Source organism: Mizuhopecten yessoensis, unplaced genomic scaffold (genome assembly GCF_002113885.1).
Source record: "Mizuhopecten yessoensis strain PY_sf001 unplaced genomic scaffold, ASM211388v2 scaffold7987, whole genome shotgun sequence".
In the NCBI taxonomy this organism is placed as follows: Eukaryota; Metazoa; Mollusca; class Bivalvia; order Pectinida; family Pectinidae; genus Mizuhopecten; species Mizuhopecten yessoensis.
In genome coordinates this window covers 671,544-699,398 of record NW_018407322.1, presented here as the reverse complement: position 1 = coordinate 699,398, position 27,855 = coordinate 671,544, and the positions used below count along the sequence as shown (strand labels likewise).

The following is a 27,855-nucleotide window of genomic DNA, read 5'->3' as shown; positions in this document are numbered from 1 at the left end:
AACATACACACCTTCTGTGTCTCCCCACTATAACATACACACCTTCTGTATCTCACCACTATAACATACACACCTTCTGTATCTCACCACTATAATATACACACCTTCTGTATCTCCCTGCTATAACATACACACCTTCTGTATCTCGATCCCCACTATAACATACTAGCCTTCTGTATCTCCCCACTATAACATACACACCTTCTGTATCTCCCCACTATAACATACACACCTTCTGTGTCTCCCCACTATAACATACACACCTTCTGTATCTCCTCACTATAACATACACACCTCCTGTATCTCCCCACTATAACATACACACCTTCTGTATCTCCCCACTATTACATACACACCTTCTGTATCTCCCCACAATAACATACACCCCTGCTGTATCTCCCCACTATAACATACACACCTGCTGTATTCCCCACTATAACATACACACCTTCTGTATCTCCCCACTATAACATACACACCTTCTGTATCCTCTCACTACAACATACTCACCTCCTGTATATAATTGAGATATTGTTGACCATCCACATCTGAGAAGAGATTAAGGACAATGTCTGGACTGTGTTTCATCACCAAGGTAACATGAGCCAGGTAGGAAGCATATTCCTCCAGATCTTCGCCAGTAAAGTCCTCCTCCAATTCCAGAGGTTTGCAGACTGAGTGCCAGCCCTACACCAAATCAAGTACACATATATTTACAGTGCTTAATATCATCTCTGACTTAGCATACAAACAGTTTTTAGAATACATATATCAATAGAGTATATGAAACAATGTATATTCCAAGATTCCACATGTTTGTTTGCTATAATAACTTATAAATGAGTGCAAACATATTCATATTAAATGTAACTGGAAAGAGAACAGTGTGCTTCCATCGGGGATCGAACCCTTGATCTCCAGGTTTATAGTCGGACGCTCTACCATTGAGCTAAAGGGAAATTCCATCTAGCTCGAAGCTAGAAGGCGACCTTAATCATATGTACAATTGAATCCTGCCACGTAAAGAACAACTTATATCATTGAGAAGGCATTCAGTACCTTAGTAGACAGTGAAGAATGATTTATTGTCTCGCTGCCACGAAGTAACTGAAGCGAGACTTAGGTGTTGTTTTTCCCGAGATGGCGTCAACAATAAGTTTTCGCGTTTAAGTTAGTTTCACTAAAAGTATACGTGCTAGAACAACCAAACTTGGACCATAGATGCATTGTCGTTAGTACATCTCAACACATGCATCAAATGCTGGATGCAGCGTACCTTTAATGGTCCATTGACTTTGTCAGCATCTCAATCAACATTAAGTTTTTGCGTTTAAGTTAGTTTCTCTGATATGTGCATTAATGGTCAAAGTGGAGCACAGGCGAAACATTTCAATCCAAATGGCTTGTATTTATAAAAATATTTCATTATTGTCACATAGTCATGTGTACATATACGATAGTACCGAGGGTTATCGATCACAGGTTATTGTATATATAAGTACCGAGGGGTGCCGATTACAGGTTGTTATGTACAGAAGGAAGATCATTGGAAAGTCTTTGTTTAATCTTCGTTTCACTGACCAATCAGAGCGTAGCTTACAATTAGTAGTGAGAATATGTGCTAGTGAATTTGTGGCAGTCACTATTTTTCCCGCAAGGAGTGAAGACTCCCCGGGGGCGAGTGTTATGTTACACATGGATATAAATGTATATGGTTTATGTTAATAATTATGAATTAAGCTGTCAGAGAGTATTTGTTCAGCTATAAGTCAGGTTAGCAGTCGCTCTCAGCGGCACTCTATTGTCTGAGTATAGTTTAGCCGAGGTGATCCTAAAGCTAAATTTTACGTGGTTTGCCTCGTTGACAGTGGAATATACATGTAAATATTGTTCAATTATATCCATGTCAAGCCTAATAGACGAGTTCAGGGCAGTAAAAGTTGGTATTTTATTAATTACAGTCCAAGGTGGGGGTGTATTAGTGACCATGCGGTAGGCAGCCGTGCGGCTAGTCACGTGACCTGAGACATGTAAACGATATTGGTACAACTATATTATTGGTACAACTATGTTATTGGTACAACGATATTATTGGTACAATGATATTGGTTCGACTATATTATTGGTATAACTATGTTATTGGTACAACTATATTATTGGTACAACTATATTGGTACAACTATGTTATTGGTACAACTATATTATTGGTACAACTATATTATTGGTAAAACTATATTATTGGTACAACTATATTGGTACAACTATGTTATTGGAACAACTATATTATTGGTACAACTATATTATTGGTAAAACTATATTATTGGTACAACTATATTGGTACAACTATGTTATTGGTACAACTATATTATTGGTACAACTATATTATTGGTAAAACTATATTATTGGTACAACTATATTGGTACAACTATGTTATTGGAACAACTATATTATTGGTACAACTATATTATTGGTAAAACTATATTATTGGTACAACTATATTGGTACAACTATGTTATTGGTACAACTATATTATTGGTACAACTATATTATTGGTACAACTATATTATTGGTACAACTATATTGGTACAACTATGTTATTGGTACAACTATATTATTGGTACAACTATATTATTGGTACAACTATATTATTGGTACAACTATATTGGTACAACTATGTTATTGGTACAACTATATTATTGGTACAACTATATTATTGGTACAACTATATTATTGGTACAACTATATTGGTACAACTATGTTATTGGTACAACTATATTATTGGTACAACTATATTATTGGTACAACTATGTTATTGGTAAAACTATATTATTGGTACAACTATATTATTGGTACAATGATATTGGTACGACTATATTATTGGTACAACTATGTTATTGGTACAACTATGTTATTGGTACCACTATACTATTGGTATAACTATATTATTGGTACAACTATGTTAATGGTACAACTATATTATTGGTACAACTATATTATTGGTACAACTATGTTATTGGTAAAACTATGTTATTGGTACAACTATGTTATTGGTACTATTATATTATTGGTACAACTTTGTTATTGGTACAACTATATTATTGGTACAACTATGTTATTGGTAAAACTATGTTATTGGTACAACTATATTATTGGTGCAACTATATTATTGGTACAACTATATTATTGGTACAACTATGTTATTGGTACAACTATATTGGTACAACTATGTTATTGGAACAACTATATTATTGGTACAACTATGTTATTGGTAAAACTATGTAATTGGTACAACTATATAATTGGCACAACTATGTTATTGGTAAAACTATGTTATTGGTACAACTATATTATTGGTACAACTATGTTATTGGTAAAACTATGTAATTGGTACAACTATATAATTGGCACAACTATGTTATTGGCAAAACTATTTTATTGGTACAACTATATTATTGGTATAACTATGTTATTGGTACAACTATATTGGTACAACTATGTTATTGGAACATCTATATTATTGGTACAACTATGTTATTGGTACAACGATATTGGTTCAACTATGTTATTGGAACAACTATATTATTGGTACAACTATATTATTGGTACAACTATGTTTTTGGTACAACTATGTTATTGGTACAACTATATTATTGGAGCAACTATATTATTGGTACAACTATATTGGTACAACTATGTTATTGGAACAACTATATTATTGGTACAACTATATTATTGGTACAACTATGTTATTGGTACAACTATATTATTGGTACAACTATATTATTGGTACAACTATATTGGTACAACTATGTTATTGGAACAACTATATTATTGGTACAACTATATTATTGGTACAACTATGTTTTTGGTACAACTATGTTATTGGTACAACTATATTATTGGAGCAACTATATTATTGGTACAACTATATTGGTACAACTATGTTATTGGAACAACTATATTATTGGTACAACTATATTATTGGTACAACTATGTTATTGGTACAACTATGTTATTGGTACAACTATATTATTGGTACAACTATATTATTGGTACAACTATATTATTGGTACAACTATGTTATTGGTACAACTATATTATTGGTACAACTATATTATTGGTACAACTATATTGGTACAACTATGTTATTGGTACAACTATATTATTGGTACAACTATATTATTGGTACAACTATATTAGTACAACTATGTTATTGGAACAACTATATTATTGGTACAACTATATTATTGGTACAACTATGTTATTGGTACAACTATATTATTGGTACAACTATATTATTGGTACAACTATATTATTGGTACAACTATGTTATTGGTACAACTATATTATTGGTACAACTATATTATTGGTACAACTATATTGGTACAACTATGTTATTGGAACAACTATATTATTGGTACAACTATATTATTGGTACAACTATGTTATTGGTACAACTATGTTATTGGTACAACTATATTATTGGTACAACTATATTATTGGTACAACTATATTGGTACAACTATGTTATTGGTACAACTATATTATTGGTACAACTATATTATTGGTACAACTATATTATTGGTACAACTATATTATTGGTACAACTATATTATTGGTACAACTATATTATTGGTACAACTATATTATTGGTACAACTATATTATTGGTACAACTATATTATTGGTACAACTATATTATTGGTACAACTATATTATTGGTACAACTATATTATTGGTACAACTATATTATTGGTACAACTATATTATTGGTACAACTATATTATTGGTACAACTATATTATTGGTACAACTATATTATTGGTACAACTATGTTATTGGTACAACTATATTATTGGTACAACTATATTATTGGTACAATTATATTGGTACAACTATGTTATTGGAACAACTATATTATTGGTACAACTATATTATTGGTACAACTATGTTATTGGTACAACTATATTATTGGTACAACTATATTATTGGTACAACTATATTGGTACAACTATGTTATTGGAACAACTATATTATTGGTACAACTATATTATTGGTACAACTATGTTATTGGTACAACTATATTATTGGTACAACTATATTATTGGTACAACTATATTATTGGTACAACTATGTTATTGGTACAACTATATTATTGGTACAACTATATTATTGGTACAACTATATTGGTACAACTATGTTATTGGAACAACTATATTATTGGTACAACTATATTATTGGTACAACTATGTTATTGGTACAACTATGTTATTGGTACAACTATATTATTGGTACAACTATGTTATTGGTACAACTATATTATTGGTACAACTATATTATTGGTACAACTATATTGGTACAACTATGTTATTGGTACAACTATATTATTGGTACAACTATATTATTGGTAAAACTATATTATTGGTACAACTATATTGGTACAACTATGTTATTGGTACAACTATATTATTGGTACAACTATATTATTGGTACAACTATATTATTGGTACAACTATGTTATTGGTACAACTATATTATTGGTACAACTATATTATTGGTACAACTATATTGGTACAACTATGTTATTGGTACAACTATATTATTGGTACAACTATATTATTGGTACAACTATATTATTGGTACAACTATATTATTGGTACAACTATATTATTGGTACAACTATATTATTGGTACAACTATATTATTGGTACAACTATATTGGTACAACTATGTTATTGGAACAACTATATTATTGGTACAACTATATTATTGGTACAACTATGTTATTGGTACAACTATATTATTGGTACAACTATATTATTGGTACAACTATATTGGTACAACTATGTTATTGGTACAACTATATTATTGGTACAACTATGTTATTGGTACAACTATATTATTGGTACAACTATATTATTGGTACAACTATATTGGTACAACTATGTTATTGGAACAACTATATTATTGGTACAACTATATTATTGGTACAACTATATTATTGGTACAACTATGTTATTGGTACAACTATATTATTGGTACAACTATATTATTGGTACAACTATATTGGTACAACTATGTTATTGGAACAACTATATTATTGGTACAACTATATTATTGGTACAATTATATTATTGGTACAACTATGTTATTGGTACAACTATGTTATTGGTACAACTATGTTATTGGTACAACTATGTTATTGGTTCTACTATGTTACTGGTACTACGACTGGTATGAAGCTCTCAGTGGTGGTGGATGTCTGATGTTCCCCTACAGTTTGTCGTGGCCTTATGATGTCCAGTCTCTTACACTGAGGCGACTTCAGTCGTTTACACCGAGGCGACTTCAGCAGTTCATGGTGAAAAGATTATGTAATTCTGCGCGCCGGAGAGACAGTTGTTTGCGGAGGGACGTGTACTCATTGTGCAGTGGACATACTGGTTGTACTATATCACTAATATACTGTATATCTACAGTGATGTGTGAACAATCTAGGGTGGTTAATTATAAACGTATCTCAGTATGTGTATGCAATTATGTATGATTTTTGAGTATCATTTATTTGGTTATTATGCAGCCTGTTATGGTTATCCGTCTATTCTGATATGTTGTAAGCTGGATAGGATTATCTACATGTAGTAATATGTGTTCTGTAACCAGAGTCTAGTACTCTCAGTACTTTGATTACGTATATTGAAATGTCTTCAAGAGTTATCGTTCCTGCCAATGTTTGTTTGGAACTCTTTTATATGTAAGGCATATTCAGAAATTATCCAAAGATTGATGCAACACATGTGCTGTTTAGCCTACTCGCTAAAGATGTTACCCTGGCCAAGCCAAAATGTATGTTTATTACATAATGCATTATAATAATGATTAATAACATGTATCTATATAAGTTGTCATAGATGTCATATGAAAGTAATTTGCATTCAGTCCATAAGTTGTAATGCCTTGTGCAGAAAGCATGTTCTGATATTACGTCTTAATTTAGATTTGGCGCCATTACTGGGTCAAATTAGTTACATTGTGATACAGAGGACGACAGTTGGTCATTTTTATATATCTAGTCCTATTCATCGTATCGCTTGATACACTAAGTCATTAAGCTAGTCATTCCATATTTCTAGTCACATATTGGTCAATAAGTAAGTACTACAATAATGGTGTGTAAGATGGGTTTGACTTGTGTTGATATCATCAGTTTATTATGTTATTATGTAATTTTCATTATTACTCCTCGGTATGCATAATACAACTTCTGTTGAGCAGAATATAATGTTTTGTACATTTGTAACAATAGCAGTCGATTACTGTAATTTCAGTCTTCACTGACGGACTGATGAGCTGATTTGTTTTTAATGAAGTCATACAGTAGCCCTACTGTTAACGAGACATCCTGTCTTCTCTCGTCTCTTGTGGTGACAGTATATTATATAAATATCACATTCATGAGAGGGGGATATTGCATATTTTCACCACAAGGAAGCATTGTTGACCGAGGCGAAGCCGAGGTCAACAATGCTTTCCGAGGGGTGAAAACAGTTGTCGAATGAACCAACCAGGAATGTGATTTGATAACCCCCTAACACTGGGACGAACCGTGCACGCATACATTTGGCGCATGTAACAATTTTTGGAATAACACCCTGGCATTGGGACGAACCGTGCACGCATATGTTTGGCACATGTGATATTTTTTGGAATGTCACCCTGCCTTCTTTATCTTTGTAAAACGAGCAAGTTACATTGAAAATGTTCACATCTTTCTCAACCAATCAGATTACGAGATTATAATATTATGTGATATCTACCTATTAGGCAGGATATCAAAGGAGTTCCTTAGTCAGATAGGGAAAGATTAGTGATACTTGTAATACTTGAATTAATTTTGTTATTTGTTATTTTATTAAATGTCATCAATTTATTCTGGTCTCCGAGTTGTGAAATTCTTCAAAGTAATTTGGCCAACTCTGTTGCGTGATAATTATGATAATAACTTCTTTGCACTTTCATATAATGTTCTCACGCAATGTAGCCTTAAATTACCTGTTCACATTCACACAAGGTGTGAACGCAGTATTTTCTGGACTTAAACTCATCTTCATTTGGTAAGGTGTTCTTTACTTCTACAAAATGAAACCAAAAAATATTTTTGAAAGTCCATTTACCAGAAGTTATATAATAATACAAGGTAGTTGTAACAGAATGAAACAAAATACTAGCCCTGGGTGGCTGTGAGGTCTACAGAGTTAGAATCCCAGTACACTAATGGTGCGGAATTGACATTCTCCTGACAAGCAACTTGTGTCGGTCCTCTAACCATCATTTTGAGTTAACTGCTTTATGTTAGGACAGCCCTTGGTAATTGTCAATGTCACTTTATAGGTAGATGTTTGTATGTGAAATAATAATTAAAAGAGAACTTCAAGAAGTTTCCAGTGTTCCTTTCAATTAAAAGAAAAATAAAACAAGATTAAAAATTAGTAAATTAACATGAAAATAACGCTGTACTATTCCTACCTGGTGATTTATTGTCGACTATGTCCACCACAAACAGGCGGGGGTAGCTAGCCATGTCGTGAGTGACAGCGTAATTTGATATCTGTCTCAAAAACTTCCTCTGGGCAAGCTCATACATTTCCTATTAAAATTTAAAATTAACAAAAACAATTTAAGTTTCAGGTATTGACCACACAGACTGAAGAAACCTATTAGGCTTGTATCACACACCTGTTATATTATCATATGACACACTTTTTTAGATAAAATGAATAGAGGGCAATGATTCTGAAAACAAAAGCAATTTACATAATTTTGGTATGCACCAGTCTGCCATCCCTAGAGGAATGTGCATACACAAATTTGGCAAATGATTCATGGTGAAAGAGAATGAAAATGTGCCTCACACATTTGACACCTGTGACAAAGAATAAAGGTCAAGATAATGTATTTAGAACACTTGAAAGCCTTTCATACTATCAATTGGGTTTGAGGAGGGGAATTTTTAGAATATAATTAAGAAATAGAGTAGAAGTGTCAGCTAGGGTTTAATCATATACAGTATAGTTTGGATGTGAGAGAAAATTCAGCAACCTCCTATTATAAGATTCTCAGAAATTGAGTGAAATGTGGATTCTATACCAGGAAGAGAATGTAAGTCACCTTAAATGAGTTGTTAGCCCTGTCACTGTGTGACTGGTCTTTTCTCTTCCGCCTGTCTGTCACCTCCACACGTTCAGGTAATATCTCTGACTTTATTAGTGTGAGCAGGTCCTCACAGGCATTGGGGTTAGGTCGCTGGAAGTCCACAGCAGGGTACGACATGGAGTTAAAGCCCACCTGTAACATTAAATAAATCAAGTTTATATAACAATATCACTACATGATTGAACAAGGGTTAAACGAGTAGGTACAGAATCCTTTACCAGACATACATCTGTAGTAGCTAATGCATAGAAATACATGTATGAAAAATGAATTAGCATATCTGATTCCTGGCTAATTCCTAAACAGATCAAGCAATGGTGGCTTCAGTCCTGGTCAATTTAGACCTGATGAAGTCCAGATGTTCTACAAGTTCTCATGGTTGTGTAGTTAGAGTGACCTTATCTCTAATGACCTTAGGTGAAGTGGTAACTTCACTCCTGGGCAAGTATTCATGAAACTGTTCTCATGCTCAAGCATGGATTCTGTCCTCAAACCCACTTTCTTGTCACTCGATTAAATCATGTCAAATGCTCAAAAAGTCATGTGTAAACATTGAAAACAGTATTTGGCTTTAAGCCTCTTCAATGTTTTCACAAATCATTGACAAAATAAGAATTTTTTCATTACTGGTAACTTATAATGAAAACAAGAAATTTGGCTTAAGCACAAAATCCATGCTTGAGCACAAGAATGGGTTCATGAATACAGGCCTTGGACTTCTATTCTCATGTGTTCCTGATCCTCTTAAACTTAACTCTAATGCAATCATTCCACTTTATTGCTCAGATTAACTGAATAGAGTAATCTCTGTTGTCTGTTGCTCAAAGATGAAAATTTCAAATTGTTGCCGCAAAAAAACAGGGTCATGAAAAGCAAAAACAATCCTCAAAACACATCAATCTGATCGGTCTAAAGAAACCCATAGCAGTGAAATGGTAGGGCTGTTCTTGATTTTGTTGTATTCAAATTTTTAAATTTTCCCTCTAGCTCTAACCAACCGTGGAGATACCAGGGCCAAGTGACTTTGATGGTTATTTCCTTGGTCACCATAATGAAGGTGATCACAGTATAAGTAGCCATAGTAGGATTTACCTCTGACCGTTTCCACTGCTTCCCAGATCCAACAATGGCCACCACCACTGGTAGCTCGAGCTGTATGGCGAACCTCATCTCCTTACAGCACATCTTAGACTGGGCGTACTGGTCGGACACACAGACCACCACTACCCGCGCCTCGGACAGACCCTGTGCTATCCTGTTCAACAACTGGTCATTCTGTGGGGTAAAGGGTGAAGTTAAACACAAGTCGCCAACAGCACAAATTGGCATGAACAAATGAGTTCTGTAGTGTACAACGATATCACAAAAAGTTAACACAAGTTACTCTACAAAATAGAAATAATTGAGTACTGTATAGTGCAATAATATCACAATGAGATGCCAATCCTACAAAGAGGCACGACTAAGTACAGCAGTATACTACCACAGGATAAAAATATAATGGTTTTGTTTCCAGAAGTAGTAAGAACAGTGACACGTCAGGAAGGGTCCCGCTATGTATCTAATCCTTATAGTGAGATTGAAGTGTGTGTTACATTGACATTAAATTGTTACTTATATACTACTTCACAACTTTTGCCAACCTCTCATGATGACTTGACCCAAAATATTGATATTTGGACAATGTTGATACTATTTGATGGTCATTCTTCTGAAAGGCGAGCTAAAAAACCAAGTAAATTGAATTTGACCTTGACATTTGATCCGATTGTTTGGTCACTTGAAACCTTGATTGATTCAAGCCAACTTCGCTTCAAAATTTCATATAATGTTAAGCCGTTAAGAGATGTAAAATTTGACCTTGACCTTTCATCTGATGACCTTGAGGTTTGTTTGTTGACACCTTGTTTGATTCTGACCAAAACTCAAGGTCATTATGTCATAACAAAATGTTAAGAAGTTCAGAGATGTAAAATTTGACCTTGACTTTTGATATGATGACCTAGAGGTTTGGTCAGTTGACATCGGCTTGATTCTGACCAACACTGCTTCACAATGTCATAACAAAATGTTTAACAATAAAGAGATGTAAAATTTGACCTTGACCTTTGATCTAATGACCTTGAGGTTTAGTCAGTGACACCTTGTTTGATTCTGACCAAAACTCAAGGTCATAATGTCATAACAAAAGTTCAGCAGTTGAGAGATGTAAAAATTGACCTTGACCTTTGATCTGTTGACCTTGAGGATTAGTCAGTTGACATCTTGTTTGAATCTGACCAGCTTTTTTTCATTATGTCATAACACAATGTTTAGCAGTTAAGAAATATGAAATTTGACCTTGACCTTTGATCCGATGACCTTGAGGTTTGATTAGTTGACACCTTGTTTGATTGTGACCAACTTCGCTTTATAATGTCAAAACAAAATGGTAAGTTGCTGAGAGATGTATTTGCCACTAATAAACTGTGATGTCAAAATCCAAGATGGCTGATTAGCATTTTGAATCCAATTCGCTTGAAAATTGAGGAAGCAAAACAATCTTATTAGGTTTTAAAAAGATACCCTAATTACTTCCATCAACATAATGCAAAAGCCAAAAATCAGACAGACAGACAGACACACAGACACACAGACAGACACACAGACAGATACACAGACAGACAGACACACAGACAGACACACAGACAGACAGACACACAGACAGACAGACACACAGACACACAGACACACAGACAGACAACCTGATTACTATAGGGCACCCGCAGATGCAGGGCTCTAATTAACTTAATTGAATGCATGACATCATTTATTATCAATAGACATAGTTACCACTCTATCAGAGCCTCAACAAGTTTGCAGAGTTTCTATTTTGCTTGTATACTTACCACACTGACTTGATCAATATCTAACCAACATTTTATGCCTTTCTCCTCCAAATAATCTTTAATGTGGCGTGGATCCCCAAACCCCAGGGCTCCTGGTAGCTCCCTACAGAGCAAGAAGAGCATTACAACAGATAATACACTTAATTACATACATTAATTATTACTCACGAAAACTCACATACACCGATACTCACTTAAGGTACTCTAACCCAGAACTAATCTTGACTGACCTTTACACATACACCTACTTCATCCTATATGCCAATTAAAGACTGACCCTGTCCACTTTTACACAATTGCAATCTTAGTCCCCAATTAACAACAGACTTAACCAAACCATAACAGACATACTTACTTGGTACCACACTCTACAGCTAACCTAGAGTTAGCCCAGGAGTAGCTGATGAAGCAGGAACCGAAAGTCTCCGGTTTCACCTGAGAGATTTGTTCGTGTTTCTGTAGTGTGGAGAGCAACTCCTTTAGTTTGGTTTCATACACTGGCTTCTTAGAGTTGATCATGTTCACAAATACCTGTAAACATTAACAAAAGTACCTGTACACATCAATAATTAAAAAACACCTCTACACATGAAAACCTGGAACAGTCATCATTTGCTAATGCCTCGGCCGGTGTTTCATAAAAATGCCAAAATATTCAGTTATAACAAGGTGTAGCATGTTTCATTCATATAACTCTATTTGAAAGTTTCATAACCATTATTCTTGATATAATGTTTATGTAAATCAGAATGAACAGACTAGGTATTTCATAAAAGGGGCATAACACCCATAAAATCATAGCTGGAGCAATACAATAAACACAGGTGTACAACTTCGCCACACTGAAGTGACTATGTCTGTGGAGATTCACATATTTAGATGAAATCTGTAGAAAGAGTTCTCCTGACAAGATTCCATCTAAGGACAGATGAATGGACAGACAAACAATGTGATTCCAACATCATGCACTTAAGTAATAGAAGTTAATAACATCTATCTTACCCAGGTATTAACTCGGTAAACTTGTGTTTCCCAGATATGTACAGTGGGAACAATGAACTCTATGAAACTCCATGTTCTGTTCTGAATATGATTATTCCACTATTTGTATCAGTCCTATACACTTACCACATCCGACATGATAACCCCGAGTGAGGGACTCTTTTTCCAGTCAAAGTTCTCGCCCACAGCCACACAGATAGTTGGGCGTTTCATGGTGCTGACAGCGTACTTATACATGTCACAGCAGACCTCGTCAGCAGCGTAACTATTGGAGATCAGTACGAGGAACACTGACGAATGGACAAGCTGCTGGGCCATCTCTTCACGGGAGTACAGAGCTCCACCCTCCGGGAAATAACTGTAAGGTAAAGGACAATTATACGTCAGTTCTTCAACCCCAACCCCAACTCTTCACAGGAGTACAGAGCTCCACCCTCCAGGAAATAACTGTAAGGTAAAGGACAATTATACGTCAGTTCTTCAACCCCAACTTTTCACAGGAGTACAGAGCTCCACCCTCCAAGAAATAACTGTTAGGTAAAGGACAATTATACGTCAGTTCTTCAACCCCAACTCTTCACAGGAGTACAGAGCTCCACCCTCCAAGAAATAACTGTAAGTAAAAGGACAATTATACGTCAGTTCTTCAACCCCAACTCCATCTCTTCACAGGGGTACAGAGCTCCCCCCTCCAGGAAATAACTGTTAGGTAAAGGACAATTATCCGTCAGTTCTTCACCCCCACCTCTTCACGGGAGTACAGAGCTCCACCCTCCAGGAAATGACTGTTAGGTAAAGGACAATTATACGTCAGTTCTTCAACCCCAACTCCATCTCTTCACAGGGGTACAGAGCTCCACCCTCCAGGAAATAACTGTAAGGTAAAGGACAATTATCCGTCAGTTCTTCAACCCCAACTCTTCACGGGAGTACAGAGCTCCACCCTCCAAGAAATAACTGTTAGGTAAAGGACAATTATACGTCAGTTCTTCAACCTATCGGACCTTGTGACTGACAACCCTAGATACTTATATGATTACTAAATGGAGCAAACTTGAGTAATAATATTACTTAGTCCTAAAAATCTGTACCTCCTATTATTTTTCTAATAAATCTGTATTTACATAGACTTAATCAAACTTACCAAGAAAATCCTTCTTTCTCAAGGTCGGCGTAAATATCAGCTGGATGTATGACCTCTGACCTATCTTTAGGAGCATCTCTAGAGCAGTAGGAGATGAAAATATCTGCTCACAAATAAAAAATGAAAACATTTATTCACACATAAAAATGACATGAATATTTTAATACACTAGTAAGGTTACTCATGTTTACTCCCACAATAGTCATATACTCACTATTGGATATTATATAATTACTATACTCACTATTGGATATTATATAATTACCAAATGTATCTAAGGGGTGGGGCGGTTTTTGCCCCCTCCCACAATAGTCACATACTCACTATTGGATATTATATAATTACGATACTCACTATTGGATATTATATAATTACCAAATGTATCTAAGGGGTGGGGCGGTTTTTGCCCCCTCCCACAATAGTCACATACTCACTATTGGATATTATATAATTACGATACTCACTATTGGATATTATATAATTACCACATGTATCTAAGGGGTGGGGCGGTTTTTGCCCCCTCCCACAATAGTTATATACTCACTATTGGATATTATATAATTAGTATATTCACTATTGGATATTATATAATTACTATATTCGCTATTGGATATTATATAATTACTATACTCACTATTTGATATTATATAATTACTATATTCACTATTTGATATCATATAATTACTATACTCACTATTGGATATTATATCATTACTATACTCACTATTGGATATATATAATTACTATATTCACTATTTGATATTACATAATTACTATACTCACTATTGGATATTATATCATTACTATACTCACTATTGGATATATATAATTACTATATTCACTATTTGATATTATATAATTACTATACTCACTATTGGGTATTATATAATTACCACATGTATCTAAGGGGTGGGGCGGTTTTTGCCCCCTCCCACAATAGTTATATACTCACTATTGGATATTATATAATTACGATACTCACTATTGGATATTATATAATTACGATACTCACTATTGGATATTATATAATTACTATTCTCACTATTGGATATTATATAATTACTATTCTCACTATTGGATATTATATAATTACTATACTCACTATTTGATATTATATAATTACTATATTCACTATTGGATATTATATAATTACTATATTCACTATTTGATATTATATAATTACTATATTCACTATTTGATATTATATAATTACTATTCTCACTATTGGATATTATATAATTACTATATTCGCTATTGGATATTATATAATTACTATACTCACTATTGGCTATTATATAATTACCACATGTATCTAAGGGGTGGGGCGGTTTTTGCCCCCTCCCACAATAGTTATATACTCACTATTGGATATTATATAATTACTATACTAACTATTGGATATTATATAATTACCACATGTATCTAAGGGGTGGGGCGGTTTTTGCCCCCTCCCACAATAGTCATATACTCACTATTGGATATTATATAATTACTAGATGTAGTTAAGGTCATAAGAGTGTATTGCTAAACGGAAATAGGAAGTACATCCCTAGTTGAAACTCCAATGTAGGGAGACAGTATCACAATTTCCGCATATTTTAATGTTTAATATTAAACTGATGAATATTGTATGTTTATTATTGACAGAACAGTGTTTTCTTTCAATATTAAAATATCTGAGAGCAATCCAGGCATTAATTCAGTTGTTTTTTAATCAATGAGTCACATGTGTCCATTTTTCTGTACTTCAGGAAACTGGCTACCTATTTCACTACTATGAAGTTTTTCAAGAACGATAATTAACTCTTACATGCAATCGCTATGTGTATATAGTTTTATTATAAAATATCAATTTTTAATCGTTTATAGATAATTAATTTGACACAATTTCAGCATTTATGAAATTGATATACATTAATGCAATATTAATCTATGTCAGTATCATTTTTATTGACAATATTTTGTAAAATATTGTGTGTTTCATTTTTTTTTCAAAATTCACTCCTTTTTACATAAATTTCCATTTAAAATCCTTAAAATTCTGACAACCTATATTTTTTTTGTGGCAGAAAATTTTATTTACTTCAAAGCAATATAACGACAAAATTTGAAGAAATTCTACTGAGAAATGGTGACACAATCCTATTGCCTTAAGGGGTGGGACGTTTTTTGTCCCCCTCCTACAATAGTCATATACTCACTATTGGATATTATATAATTACCACATGTATCTAAGGGGTGGGGCAGTTTTTGCCCCCCTCCCACAATAGTCATATACTCACTTCTGGATATTATATAATTACTAGATGTATCTAAGGGGTGGGGTGGTTTTTGCCCCCTCCCACAATTGTCATATACTCACTATTGGATATTGCATAATGACTACATGTATTTTAGGTCAGTGTGTAGTGACATGTATTGTATACTATAAGACTCTTCCATGTCCAGGGTTGTAGGATAGGGAAATTCCACCTATAATGATATCCCAAAAACACCCTTAGACCTGCAAGGCCAGTGCTACCGGTAGTGAACAATTCACCGGCGGTAACAGACAGAATATTCCAAACATCAAAACTTTAAAGACTTGTGTAAGTACAGGTCTCAATATATGTTTTTTTTTTTTGTTTTTTCTCTTCCTAAGCTCTAAGTTTCCTACCGTCTAATGACATAAGTCAGATATTGGAGCTGAACTTCTCTTATTTACTAGATAAAATGGGTAATGGGTACATTATTGTATATGGGGCATCTTCCATTTGTTGATTTTCAAAGTTATATAAAACACTTTGCAAATTTTGAGACTGTTAAATATTAGCAACAACAAACTTGACACCTAATAGCAATCACCATAAATGGAAAGTGTGGTGATGATGTAAGACAGAGACACACTCACCTGTGGCCATCTCCTTCTGCATCTGTAGCAGACTATTGACGTCCTGGTCGAGGTGTACTTCATAGTCACTGTTAGTGTCTGGGGCGAGAATGGCCTGAAGGCTCAGTATTGACGCCGTGTGAAACTGTTTCTGGCACTGCAGGAAGGGCGCCCTCAGCTCCAGGGCTCGACGTATACTGGACGCCTTAAACATGTGTGGGTCCTTCTGGTACTGTAAACACACAGGACATTAATGTCACATTTCTCCAAGTCTTTTTCTCTGCTGTGATGTTATAGTTTGTCTCCACTAGCAACAACTAATAATTGTGAAATTCTGTTCAATATGCATACCGTTAAATAATTACAAGAAGCATGAGTGTGCCAGACAAACAGGATAGACATGTAGTTATACCTACATGTTTGGTACAGTCGGGGCACGGTATCTCGTAGTCATAGGTGACTCCTTGGAACGACTCGTTGATCAAACCTTCAAATACCTCATGGATGAAAAAGAGCATGTTACTGGGGTTTGGACCTTGTACCCTCACACTCAGCTCTGATTCTCTGGAATGAAATTACACATGTCTGTATGAACAATGAAACACAAAGCAAGTAATGTACATCTACGTCCCACTATGCTACTGCTCAGATATCATCATCATAGGCCTATTGGCTATTATATAATTCAGAGGAAGAAAAGTTAAAAGTTTTAGCATAACTGAAACCTGTGACATGTGATGGTGTAGATATCAACTAAATGTGTTCAGGAGTTAAGTGCATGTATACAGATGGACACTTTGCCAATGACCTTTGACCCTTTAACCTTGACTGATGACCATCCAATTCTAATCAAGTGTAGAACTCAAAGTTACCATCCTATGGTATAAATATAAACTGAATTCGTTTGGGGGTTTATGAGATATATTTTGTACACGTGCCTTTCACTTTAAAAGTGGTAAAGTGTGATCTTTAGCCATGACCTTTGACCCTTTAACTTTGACCAATGACTGCTAAGTTCAGCGGTTTAAAACATATCAAGTACACAAACTTTTGAATATGGATAGACACATGAGCAAGCGCAAAGACAGACACATAGACAGATGCACACACAGATGGATGGACAGATGCACAGACAGACACATGGACAGATGCACAGACAGACACATGGACAGATGCACAGACAGACACATAGACAGATGCACAGACAGACACATAGACAGATGCACAGACAGACACATAGACAGATGCACACACAGATGGATGCAATGACAAAGTGAAGGAGCCTGTTTTTGACTGAGATGTCATAGCTTCATAACACATCAGTATCACCTAGATGTCTCTTTTCATCTGGTTTCATCCTGTAGTGGCTGTGGTCTACTCTTACTTCTATAGTGACTATTGTAGTAGCTGTAGCCAATATTTGTATCATTTACATAATGTCTTATTTACATTACAAGCAAAACATTTTCACTAATGGATATCACTACATTATAAATAAACTGATTGTAATGGGGCAATTCCGCCCAATACTTTTAAGAAAAAGTGGTGGAAACCTTGCAGGGAAAGAACGTAGAAGAAATAGGAATAAGCAACGGAGTAAAACAATAAGTCCATACATTTTGTTTTAGGGACTTAATTATCTTTCACTGACATTACCAGTTAAACATATCTCATTCAGAAATCTCATTGCATTACCTACATGACATTAATGCGGTGTACGACATCACCACTAAAATATATCACAACTCACCCATCCTGTTGTATCAATGCTAACTGGCCATTTTTCTCTATGAAGGAGCCTCTCTTCCAAATCATAGAGTCTTCCGAGTAGCCATGAAGCCTCACCTAAATTAAACATATAAAACGGTTTAGGTTTTCAAGGTCTTGAATATATATTCACAACTATCTAGAAAGCAAATCAACAAATATCTAGAAAATATGTTAACAAATATCTTGAAAATGTATTTATTTCGGGTTGGTTGTTGTAAAAGAGTGTTCATATAATTTTAATACTATTATATACACCACCTGGGTTTAATGGACTTTAGTTGGCAGGAGAACAATACGGTATCTGAAAATTCTATAACACGACTTCAGGGACTGAATCTTTTTAGTTCAAACCACAAGTCTTGTTAAAATTTCTATTTTGCGTTGAAACAATATCTTTTCATATGATACAGATATCTGGAAGTTTATCAATAAAATCCTTAGTAAATCTGGGGTCATAGCTAATAACATGACAGTTACACACACAGGATTAATTTGATAGGTAAAATGTGTGCAAATTGTTTTCAGGTCTAGTGGACAGTACAAGGTTTAATTATTAGTAATTCTAGAGCCATATCTCAATAGCAGAGTGGCCGAAATAATATCTACAGATAGAGTGACACATCGACAATTATAATCTCCCAGTACCAGATGTTTAAATCAATGATTGACAACCACACATGATTGAAGTATCTGTATGACTCACCTGTGCCCTGTTAAACAAGCCTGAAGGCAGGTAATCAAACTTGTAGACCAGCTTCATTTCATATATCCCTTCATCCTTGATGATATCAGGCCACTCAAACTGAGGTGATACATTAATAATGAAGGAGAAAAAAGTAACATCATGTAATATCAGTACTAAAATACTTAGTTGAATTGTGAAAACAATACAGCTGTTTAACACTACAACATATCTTAACCAGCCATTTTATATCTTGGAGGTAAGGTCAGTCATCCTGATTAAATGGGGGGGGGGCTCAATTGTGGTTAAATACGGTACAGTGACATGAGCTTACATCAGGCCATTTCTCTGGGAGTAGGCAGGGTACAATGTTACAACTCTCCCCTTCTAGTTGAAAAGTGAGGTCAAACTCCTCTGTAAGCCGGAGTAGCCAGGAGGCCATCGTATGGTACTCGGACCACACAGCATCAAGATCTGAGTGCATCAGACGCCCATCCTGTAACAACAGATGTAATACATCAAGTTGGCTGTAAGACACACCATATACTTAACACATCATCAGCAGTCCAAGAGTTCAACATGTCAGTAATAGTAACAGTCAATAGACCAGGTGACTGAAAAACATTCAGGATGTCTTGATCAACAATCAAAAACACCTAGATTATTTATAAGACGTACACACACACCGTGATCCCTTCCTGTTTGATGGACACCACACAGGCCATGACATCTACAATCCACTGAGGGTTTATCACTACATGTCCTTTCAGGTGCTCCGTTGGGAAGTATTGCACCGACCCAAGATCATGCAGGAACTGGATTGCTTGTGCTATCTAGTAAAACCAAATGCATTCATGAAGTAAAGATAGAGACTGGAATATAACCATAGGTCCAAGAGCAACAATAGCCAACCTGTTTTTTGTTTTGTTTTTGTTTTCTTATCCAGGTATATGCCATATAATATGTTTTTCAAATGAACAAGTTAAGTCCACAACAGTTCCACCTAAGGGCTTTATAGATAACTTTGCACCCCATATGTTTTTGTATGAAGCAGAAAAGAAGCTGCAGAGACCATATTCTCCCCACATGAATCTTTGGGTGATGTATGACCCAGATACAAGTATCTCATTGCTTGAGGTCAAGGTCAAAAGTAAAATAGAGTTTGTTTGGCTCCAATTTTCGGTATGTACCCCAGTGCACCCTCTTATAATACTCAACAAACCAAGACTGAAGTACATACACTGTGGACACGAAACACCAGCCAATTAAAGATATGCTCTGGAAATTTGTATTTCAGTACTTCAGATAAAGGTCAAAGGTCAAATACAAGTCATAATGTTACTGTTCTCAACTTCTTATGGTGTAGCCACATACCCAGTGTATAATGTCCTTACATAAAATAGAAGAAACACAAGGATATATTATGTACCAATGACATATAAGATTAAGTCCCAGACAAAGTTATGTACAATGAACAATGGGGAACACATTTGTATATAGTGGGGCATGTATATACCCAGTTTCATAATGCAACAGCTAGCTATATATCAGGAGGTGCTTGCATACAAAATCTGATGATTGTTGGTAACAGTGCAAGACTGACTTAATCATGCACAGAATACAAACCCATAGTTTCCTCCGTTAGTACCAGTAGGGGTTTAATGTTTAATATCTACGCCCTGTTATCAGCTCACTTGGCCTTCAGTAAAGTGAGCAACATATAGATCATCTGCACTCTTCCATCATGGCAGCAAGAGAGATTAATATAAGTTAATAAACTTTTGTCACATTTTTTTTTGAGTAAATGACGTTGGATATTTACATACCTCTGTAGGATCAACAATGCCAGCCTCCGAGGCTTTCTTCTCCACACTTTGATACACCATTACATTCACTTTGTCTTTGGTTCTCTCTCTGTTAATACAAATAACATTGTTTCATTAATACTATATAATACATAAGTATCCTCACTTATTTTCATTTTTTTATCATCCAGAACAAAAAATATTGATATCCTGATAAACAGTCAATAGTATTGAACTTATCAGATATATCAGGTATAAAGGATAGAAGTATGACCTGATTATATAGCCAGACACGGGGAATAAGGACAAAGTGGGACAAAGGGGACATTGTCTTACTGGGGTCACAATAGGAGATGTGGCTTAACTCAGGTCATACATATGGGAAGTGGACTTACTGGGGTCATACAAAGTGGGAGGGGCCTTATAAGGGTCACACATTGGGGATGTGGGCTAACTTTGGACATAGACATAAGGAAGGTAGCCTTACAGTTACTTGAGTTACACACAGAGGATGTGGCCTTACTTGAGTTATACATGGGGANAGCGTGAGGAATCTTTTCTCCCATGTATTCCTGCTGGATGGTCACTTTGAACAAAGCCTCCTGGAGGTTAGGTATGCCCTACAATGAATCATTACAGTGACAATATTTAAACATAAGAAAAACTTTTGGCAATTTCGAATAGGTGTTGAGATTTTTATTAAATTGAAATTTTCTAAATTCCTTAATTCAAAAGAAAATATGTTTTTCCTGGATGAGGTTCAAATACTTATTCAAACTAATTCTGGATAAGGTTTATTAAACAATGGTAACTTTTATTCACATGTATGGTTTAGTGTTGAGATACTCACATCACCTGTCTTGGAGCTGACAAAATGGAAGCCAACAATTTGGTGGTATTTTTGGCGCATGTCATCAACAGGTAACTCCATCTTGGTCATCTGTAAACAACAACAGCCATTCAATAAACCAGACATCTAAACAGTAGGGTTATATTCATATCTAATTATCTTGGACTCGACCCCTTAAGGTAATAGGATTGTGTCAACATTTCTCAGTAGGATTTCTTCCAATTTTGTAGTTATATTGCGTTGAAGTAAAGAAAATTTTCTGCCACAAAAAAAAATATAGGTTGTCAGAATTTTAAGGATTTGAAATGAAAATTCATGTAAAAAGGAGTGAGTTTTGAAAAAAAAATGAAAGACACAATTTTAGGCAAAATAATGTCAAAAAAAATGATAGTGACATAGATTAGTATTGCATTAATGTATATCAAATTAATAAAAGCTGAAATTGTGTAAAATTAATTATCTATAAACGTTTAAAAATTGACATTTTATAATAAAACCATGTACATATAGTAATTGCATGTAAAGAGTTATCGTTCTTGAAAAACTTCACAGTAGTGAAATAGGTAGCCGGGTTCCTGAAGTACAGAAAAATGGACATATGGGACTCATTGATAAAAAAAAAAAACTGAATTAATGCCTCGANCTGAATTAATGCCTGGATTGCTTTGAAATACTTTAATATTGAGAGAACACACTGTTCTGTCAATAATAAACATGCAATATTTATCAGTTTAATATTAAACATCAGAATATGCGGAAATTGTGATACTGTCTCCCTACATTGGATTTTCAACTAGGGATGCACTTCCTATTTCCGTTTATCAATACACTCCTATGACCTTAAAGAGCTTATCACTCATAATGACCAATCAGAAGCCACAGCAAACATCTTGGATTATGGATGATAGGTTATAAGATGTTACACACATGTAATCCTAAAGATACCATCTACTAGTTAGAATGAACAAAATCAGACAAACAGCAAGTTTCACCCAAAGTGTCTCAGCCAATCAGAAGCAAGGGCAGCCATCTTAGAATATGGAGTCCAGACAATAAGTCCTTATTTCCCATGTAGGTACCAATTACCACCAAGTGCGAACAAAACTATACCAATAGAACAAAGCTTATAACCGTGTATGTTTTAGCCGCTCAGATGTACCATGCATGACAGAATTTGAGCCATCTTGGATTTTAGGATCAGGGATCACTGTGATATTGTCATTCACATAGAATATCCACTAAATATCATTTTCTACCTAAATCAACACTAGCAGTTCAGAAAGGGCATTACAGTATATCCCTTGTTTTTTTTGGTGTTTTTTTAGTAACAGTGACCTTGACATTTACTTTTGGAATTCTGATATTATAGGGACTCGTAGCTTTGATGTGGGACCCTAAAAATTCAAAAACACTTTGTTAGGCGTGATTTGAATACTCAACACCTTGAAAGAATGTAAATAAAATTACAATAATAGGCTTAAAGGTATGCACTGTGATGGACAGTGTTCCCTAACCTTGTCACTATGGGAGCCACTAAAAGGATGGTGACCTTGGGAGTATATACTGTGATGGCTATGAGTCTTCAACTTACCTGGTCACTGTGGGTGCCCACCACAAAGATTGGGGCTTTAGGGGCGTGTACTCTGATAGAGTTGAGCCAGAACTTTAGACCAGCATGCTCATGTCCAAGTCTTGTGTTCCATAGCAACAGATACACTGCACGGTCTGACAGGAAAAACTGCAATGTTACAAAAGTAAATCAGCAGCTTCTGTAGTATTCATCATCATTAAAATAAGATGTATCAGTGTTCTTCAGTACCTTATGAGATGTTCCCCTTGTTTAACTATGACTTCCATCATCTGATGAGTGCTGAAGTACCTTATGAGATGTTCCCCTTATTTGACTATAACTTCCATTATCTGATGAGTGCTGAAGTACCTTAAAGATGTTCCCCTTATTTGACTATGACTTCCATTATCTGATGAGTAATGAAGTACCTTATGAGATGTTCCCCTTATTTGACTATGACTTCCATTATCTGATGAGTGATGAAGTACCTTATGAGATGGTCCCTTTATTTGACTGTGACTTCCATTATCTGATGAGTGATGTAGTACCTTATGAGATGTTCCCCTTGTTTGACTATGACTTCCATTACCTGTTGAGTGCTGAAGTACCTTATGAGATGTCCCCCTTATTTGACCGTGACTTCCATTACCTGATGAGTGTTGTAGTAGACAGTCTGACCAGCAAAGTCCCACACGCTGTAAGATATCTTGTCTCCTTGGTGATCTACATCCCAGGTACAAATGTCGATACCTGAACACAAGTAAATCAATCGATGTAAAGATTAAGATGATTTTCAGCTGAATTCCACTTAAATGTTGTTTTGTTCTATGTAAAATGTTCCTTGGCCACCAGACTGACATACAGGTTTAACACATTAACATCAAAGGAGTGTTCTAAGCTTAATTTCTTTTAAATGTAGGATAAAAAACATTAATGATGACTAAGTAGTTTGGACAGGAAAATCTCTACATCTGGTATACTGTTAATCACTAAGTCTTAAAATATTTATTCAAAAGACCTCAGACTTGAAATCATTTTAAAATTAAATAAAATGTATTTCCAATCAACTTCTTCATAGCACCAGTATCAACAGTTTCTGAAAGGATCTTTGTTCAATTTTGTCGTCCAAAAACTTTAATCTTAATTATCTTAAAAATGTAAAACAAATTTATTATGTGAATATAAAAAAAAAGAATTTTACAGTAATTACTGATGTCAAGATCAACAAGGCCGTTTACTCTGATTGTAAAGGAATTCTATCGTTTCAGGTTTCAGAAACATGAACTTTCCACATTGATGAATGAGAAATGACTTAGCAGTGTAAAAAGACCCTTTTCCCTGATATTCTGTGTAACACTAACCATCTGTTATGGCATCTGCTCCTGTTAAAGTTGACCGTTGATCAGTTGACGTCAGTGCTCTCACCAAGCTGTAATTGTTATATCAATGTAACTGCTTTGAAATCCATGTTAAATCTCAAACTTTAATCAGAATAGTATCATTATAGCATAAATAGCATAAAAGTTCTTTTGGAAGATGTTATTCTATTTTTTTTTAAATTCTGACTCTGTGATTTTGAAAGTCGGTCAAGTCCATTCATTTGAACAAAGTTGATAGCAATTTATCCTAGCAAGCTCTATGCTAAATGTGATGATTATAGGCATCTTAAAAAAAAGTAAAAAATGTGATAAGTTGGCAGCGAACAAATGGACGATGAATGCCTCACAACTTTGGCCAAATGAGCTAAAAATGCAGCACCTCCCAACAAGGAAATAAGAGGTCTGGAGAGAAACGGANGGACAAAAGGCGATCGCAATAGGTCACTTGAGACTTTGTCTCAGGTGACCTAATTACATTGTCAATGAGATGAGTGGATAGACGCATTAGAGGTCAGTGAAAAACATTGTATCAAGTCATAATATTTCGAGGTTCTTATATACCGCTTTATCACAATCTAGTTTATAGGTGGTCTCAAAGCAGTACACAAATTATTATCCATGGTTAAAGAACCATTGCAACTAGCTAACATCTTTCTCAACCCCCTGGGGAGCATACAGCCGGTGCTGCCATTTTGGCGCTCAAAGCTAGCATTCAACAATTCTAGCACTGCCCAACCACGTACTTATTTACAGCTGAGTAGACTGGAACAAGTGGAGTAAAGTATCTTGCTCAAAGATACAACACAGTGTCGTGACATGAACCCGCAACCCTTCGGTTGCGAGCCGGGCGTCCTACCACTACACTACCTAAGTGAGGTGAATGATGTTATAATCCTGTATGGTAGTTGATAGGCATGACAGGTGACTTTAACAGGATATCACAGACAGATAATACATATACCTCTCTCTGTAGCTTGGAGCATGTTTACCTTGTTTTACCAGCGCCTCCTAACCCCACCAGCATCAGCTTTGTTCTTTTACAGTCCACCGACCCCCTCAATAAGCGAGACAGATAACCAATCATTGTCTTAAAGCCTCTGTCTCGGATCTCCTTGGGTGGTGTTTTTAGTAGTGGACATTCATCAACAACCAATCCTAAGTGTACCAAACAAAGCTTAACATTAAACAAGAATCGTGGGGAAACATCCTTGAATGAGAGCACTGCAGAGGCAGAACTGTATATTACCATCCTATGCCAAACCAACATACTTAAACCTCATCCTGATGCATTCATCTATTAAAATGTATGACAAATACAGAAATATACTAAGAAGAATTTATACACTTGTATTATATGTGTCTTATCTAAACTTTCCAAATTATTTCTGGGATGTTGTTAAAGGAGAAAATGAATTACCCACTTATACAATAAGCAGATGGAATTTATATGTGTCATACATGTATCTCTTGGCACCTTTCAAAATCTTTAGTTGTACAAATGTATAGGAATTGCTTTCCTTTAGTCATATTTCAAACTATGAAAAAGGAACTGGTATTTTCTCTCTTTGGCCAAATGAAAATTAAGACAAAATCCTCATTTATTTGTGGGGACAAAGAACATGTAAGTTGACAGACAACTGGCTAGCCACAAGACAACTTTAGAGAGGACATAGAATACCCTGGAACAACTTACATGTGAGAGAACACAGCTACTTACATGTGAGAGAACACAGCTACTTACATGTGAGACGACACAGCTACTTACATGTGAGAGGACACAGCTACTTACATGTGAGAAGACACAGCTACTTTCATGTGAGAGAACACAGCTACTTACATGTGAAAAAACACAGCTACTTACATGTGAGAAGACACAGCTACTTTCATGTGAGAGAACACAGCTACTTACATGTGAGAGGACACAGCTACTTACATGTGAGTGAACGCAGCTACTTACATGTGAGAGATCACAGCTACTTACATGTGAGAGGACACAGCTACATACATGTGAGACGACACAGTTACTTACATGTGAGAGAACACAGCTAATTAAATGTGAGAGGACACAGCTACTTACATGTGAGCGAACACAGCTACTTACATGTGAGAGATCACAGCTACTTACATGTAAGAGGACACAGCTACATACATGTGAATGATCACAGCTACTTTCATGTAAGAGGACACAGCTACATACATGTGAATGATCACAGCTACTTTCATGTAAGAGGACACAGCTACATACATGTGAGAGGACACAGCTACTTACATGTGAGTAAACACAGCTACTTACATGTGAGAGAACACAGCTACGTACTTGTGAGAGGACACAGCTACTTACATGTGAGTGAACGCAGCTACTTACATGTGAGAGATCACAGCTACTTACATGTGAGAGGACACAGCTACCTACATGTGAGTGAACACAGCTACTTACATGTAAGAGGACACAGCTACATACATGTGAATGATCACAGCTACTTTCATGTAAGAGGACACAGCTACATACATGTGAATGATCACAGCTACTTTCATGTAAGAGGACACAGCTACATACATGTGAGAGGACACAGCTACATACATGTGAGACGACACAGCTACTTACATGTGAGAGAACACAGCTACTTACATGTGAGAGAACACAGCTACTTAAATGTGAGAGGACACAGCTACTTACATGTGAGT

The 27,855-nt window shown here is 35.3% G+C and overlaps 2 protein-coding genes across 3 annotated transcripts in view; both read right to left on the bottom strand.

Annotated features, from left to right (window-relative positions):
* The window catches only part of LOC110454660, a 29,452-nt gene extending 7,978 nt beyond the window's left edge, over window positions 1-21,474 (bottom strand). The window contains exons 1-16 of one of the 2 annotated variants that reach the window (XM_021504293.1): window positions 21,393-21,474; window positions 20,253-20,399; window positions 19,901-20,062; window positions 19,588-19,686; window positions 18,865-18,959; window positions 17,531-17,678; window positions 17,136-17,346; window positions 14,246-14,348; window positions 13,228-13,459; window positions 12,455-12,630; window positions 12,100-12,202; window positions 10,304-10,486; window positions 9,167-9,343; window positions 8,525-8,645; window positions 8,051-8,130; window positions 511-687 (exon numbers count right to left, since the gene is read on the bottom strand). In XM_021504293.1, the coding sequence (XP_021359968.1) occupies window positions 511-687; window positions 8,051-8,130; window positions 8,525-8,645; window positions 9,167-9,343; window positions 10,304-10,486; window positions 12,100-12,202; window positions 12,455-12,630; window positions 13,228-13,459; window positions 14,246-14,348; window positions 17,136-17,346; window positions 17,531-17,678; window positions 18,865-18,959; window positions 19,588-19,686; window positions 19,901-20,062; window positions 20,253-20,399; window positions 21,393-21,452 (2,274 nt within the window). In that variant the 5' untranslated portion in view covers window positions 21,453-21,474. The remainder of the gene's footprint in view (window positions 1-510; window positions 688-8,050; window positions 8,131-8,524; window positions 8,646-9,166; window positions 9,344-10,303; window positions 10,487-12,099; window positions 12,203-12,454; window positions 12,631-13,227; window positions 13,460-14,245; window positions 14,349-17,135; window positions 17,347-17,530; window positions 17,679-18,864; window positions 18,960-19,587; window positions 19,687-19,900; window positions 20,063-20,252; window positions 20,400-21,392) is intronic. The other variant, XM_021504294.1, reaches the window with a different exon arrangement.
* The window catches only part of LOC110454651, a 66,267-nt gene continuing 59,869 nt past the window's right edge, over window positions 21,458-27,855 (bottom strand). The window contains exons 35-41 of the mRNA XM_021504286.1: window positions 26,160-26,325; window positions 25,153-25,220; window positions 24,441-24,541; window positions 23,813-23,959; window positions 22,222-22,311; window positions 21,865-21,991; window positions 21,458-21,480 (exon numbers count right to left, since the gene is read on the bottom strand). Of these exons, the coding sequence (XP_021359961.1) occupies window positions 21,458-21,480; window positions 21,865-21,991; window positions 22,222-22,311; window positions 23,813-23,959; window positions 24,441-24,541; window positions 25,153-25,220; window positions 26,160-26,325 (722 nt within the window). The remainder of the gene's footprint in view (window positions 21,481-21,864; window positions 21,992-22,221; window positions 22,312-23,812; window positions 23,960-24,440; window positions 24,542-25,152; window positions 25,221-26,159; window positions 26,326-27,855) is intronic.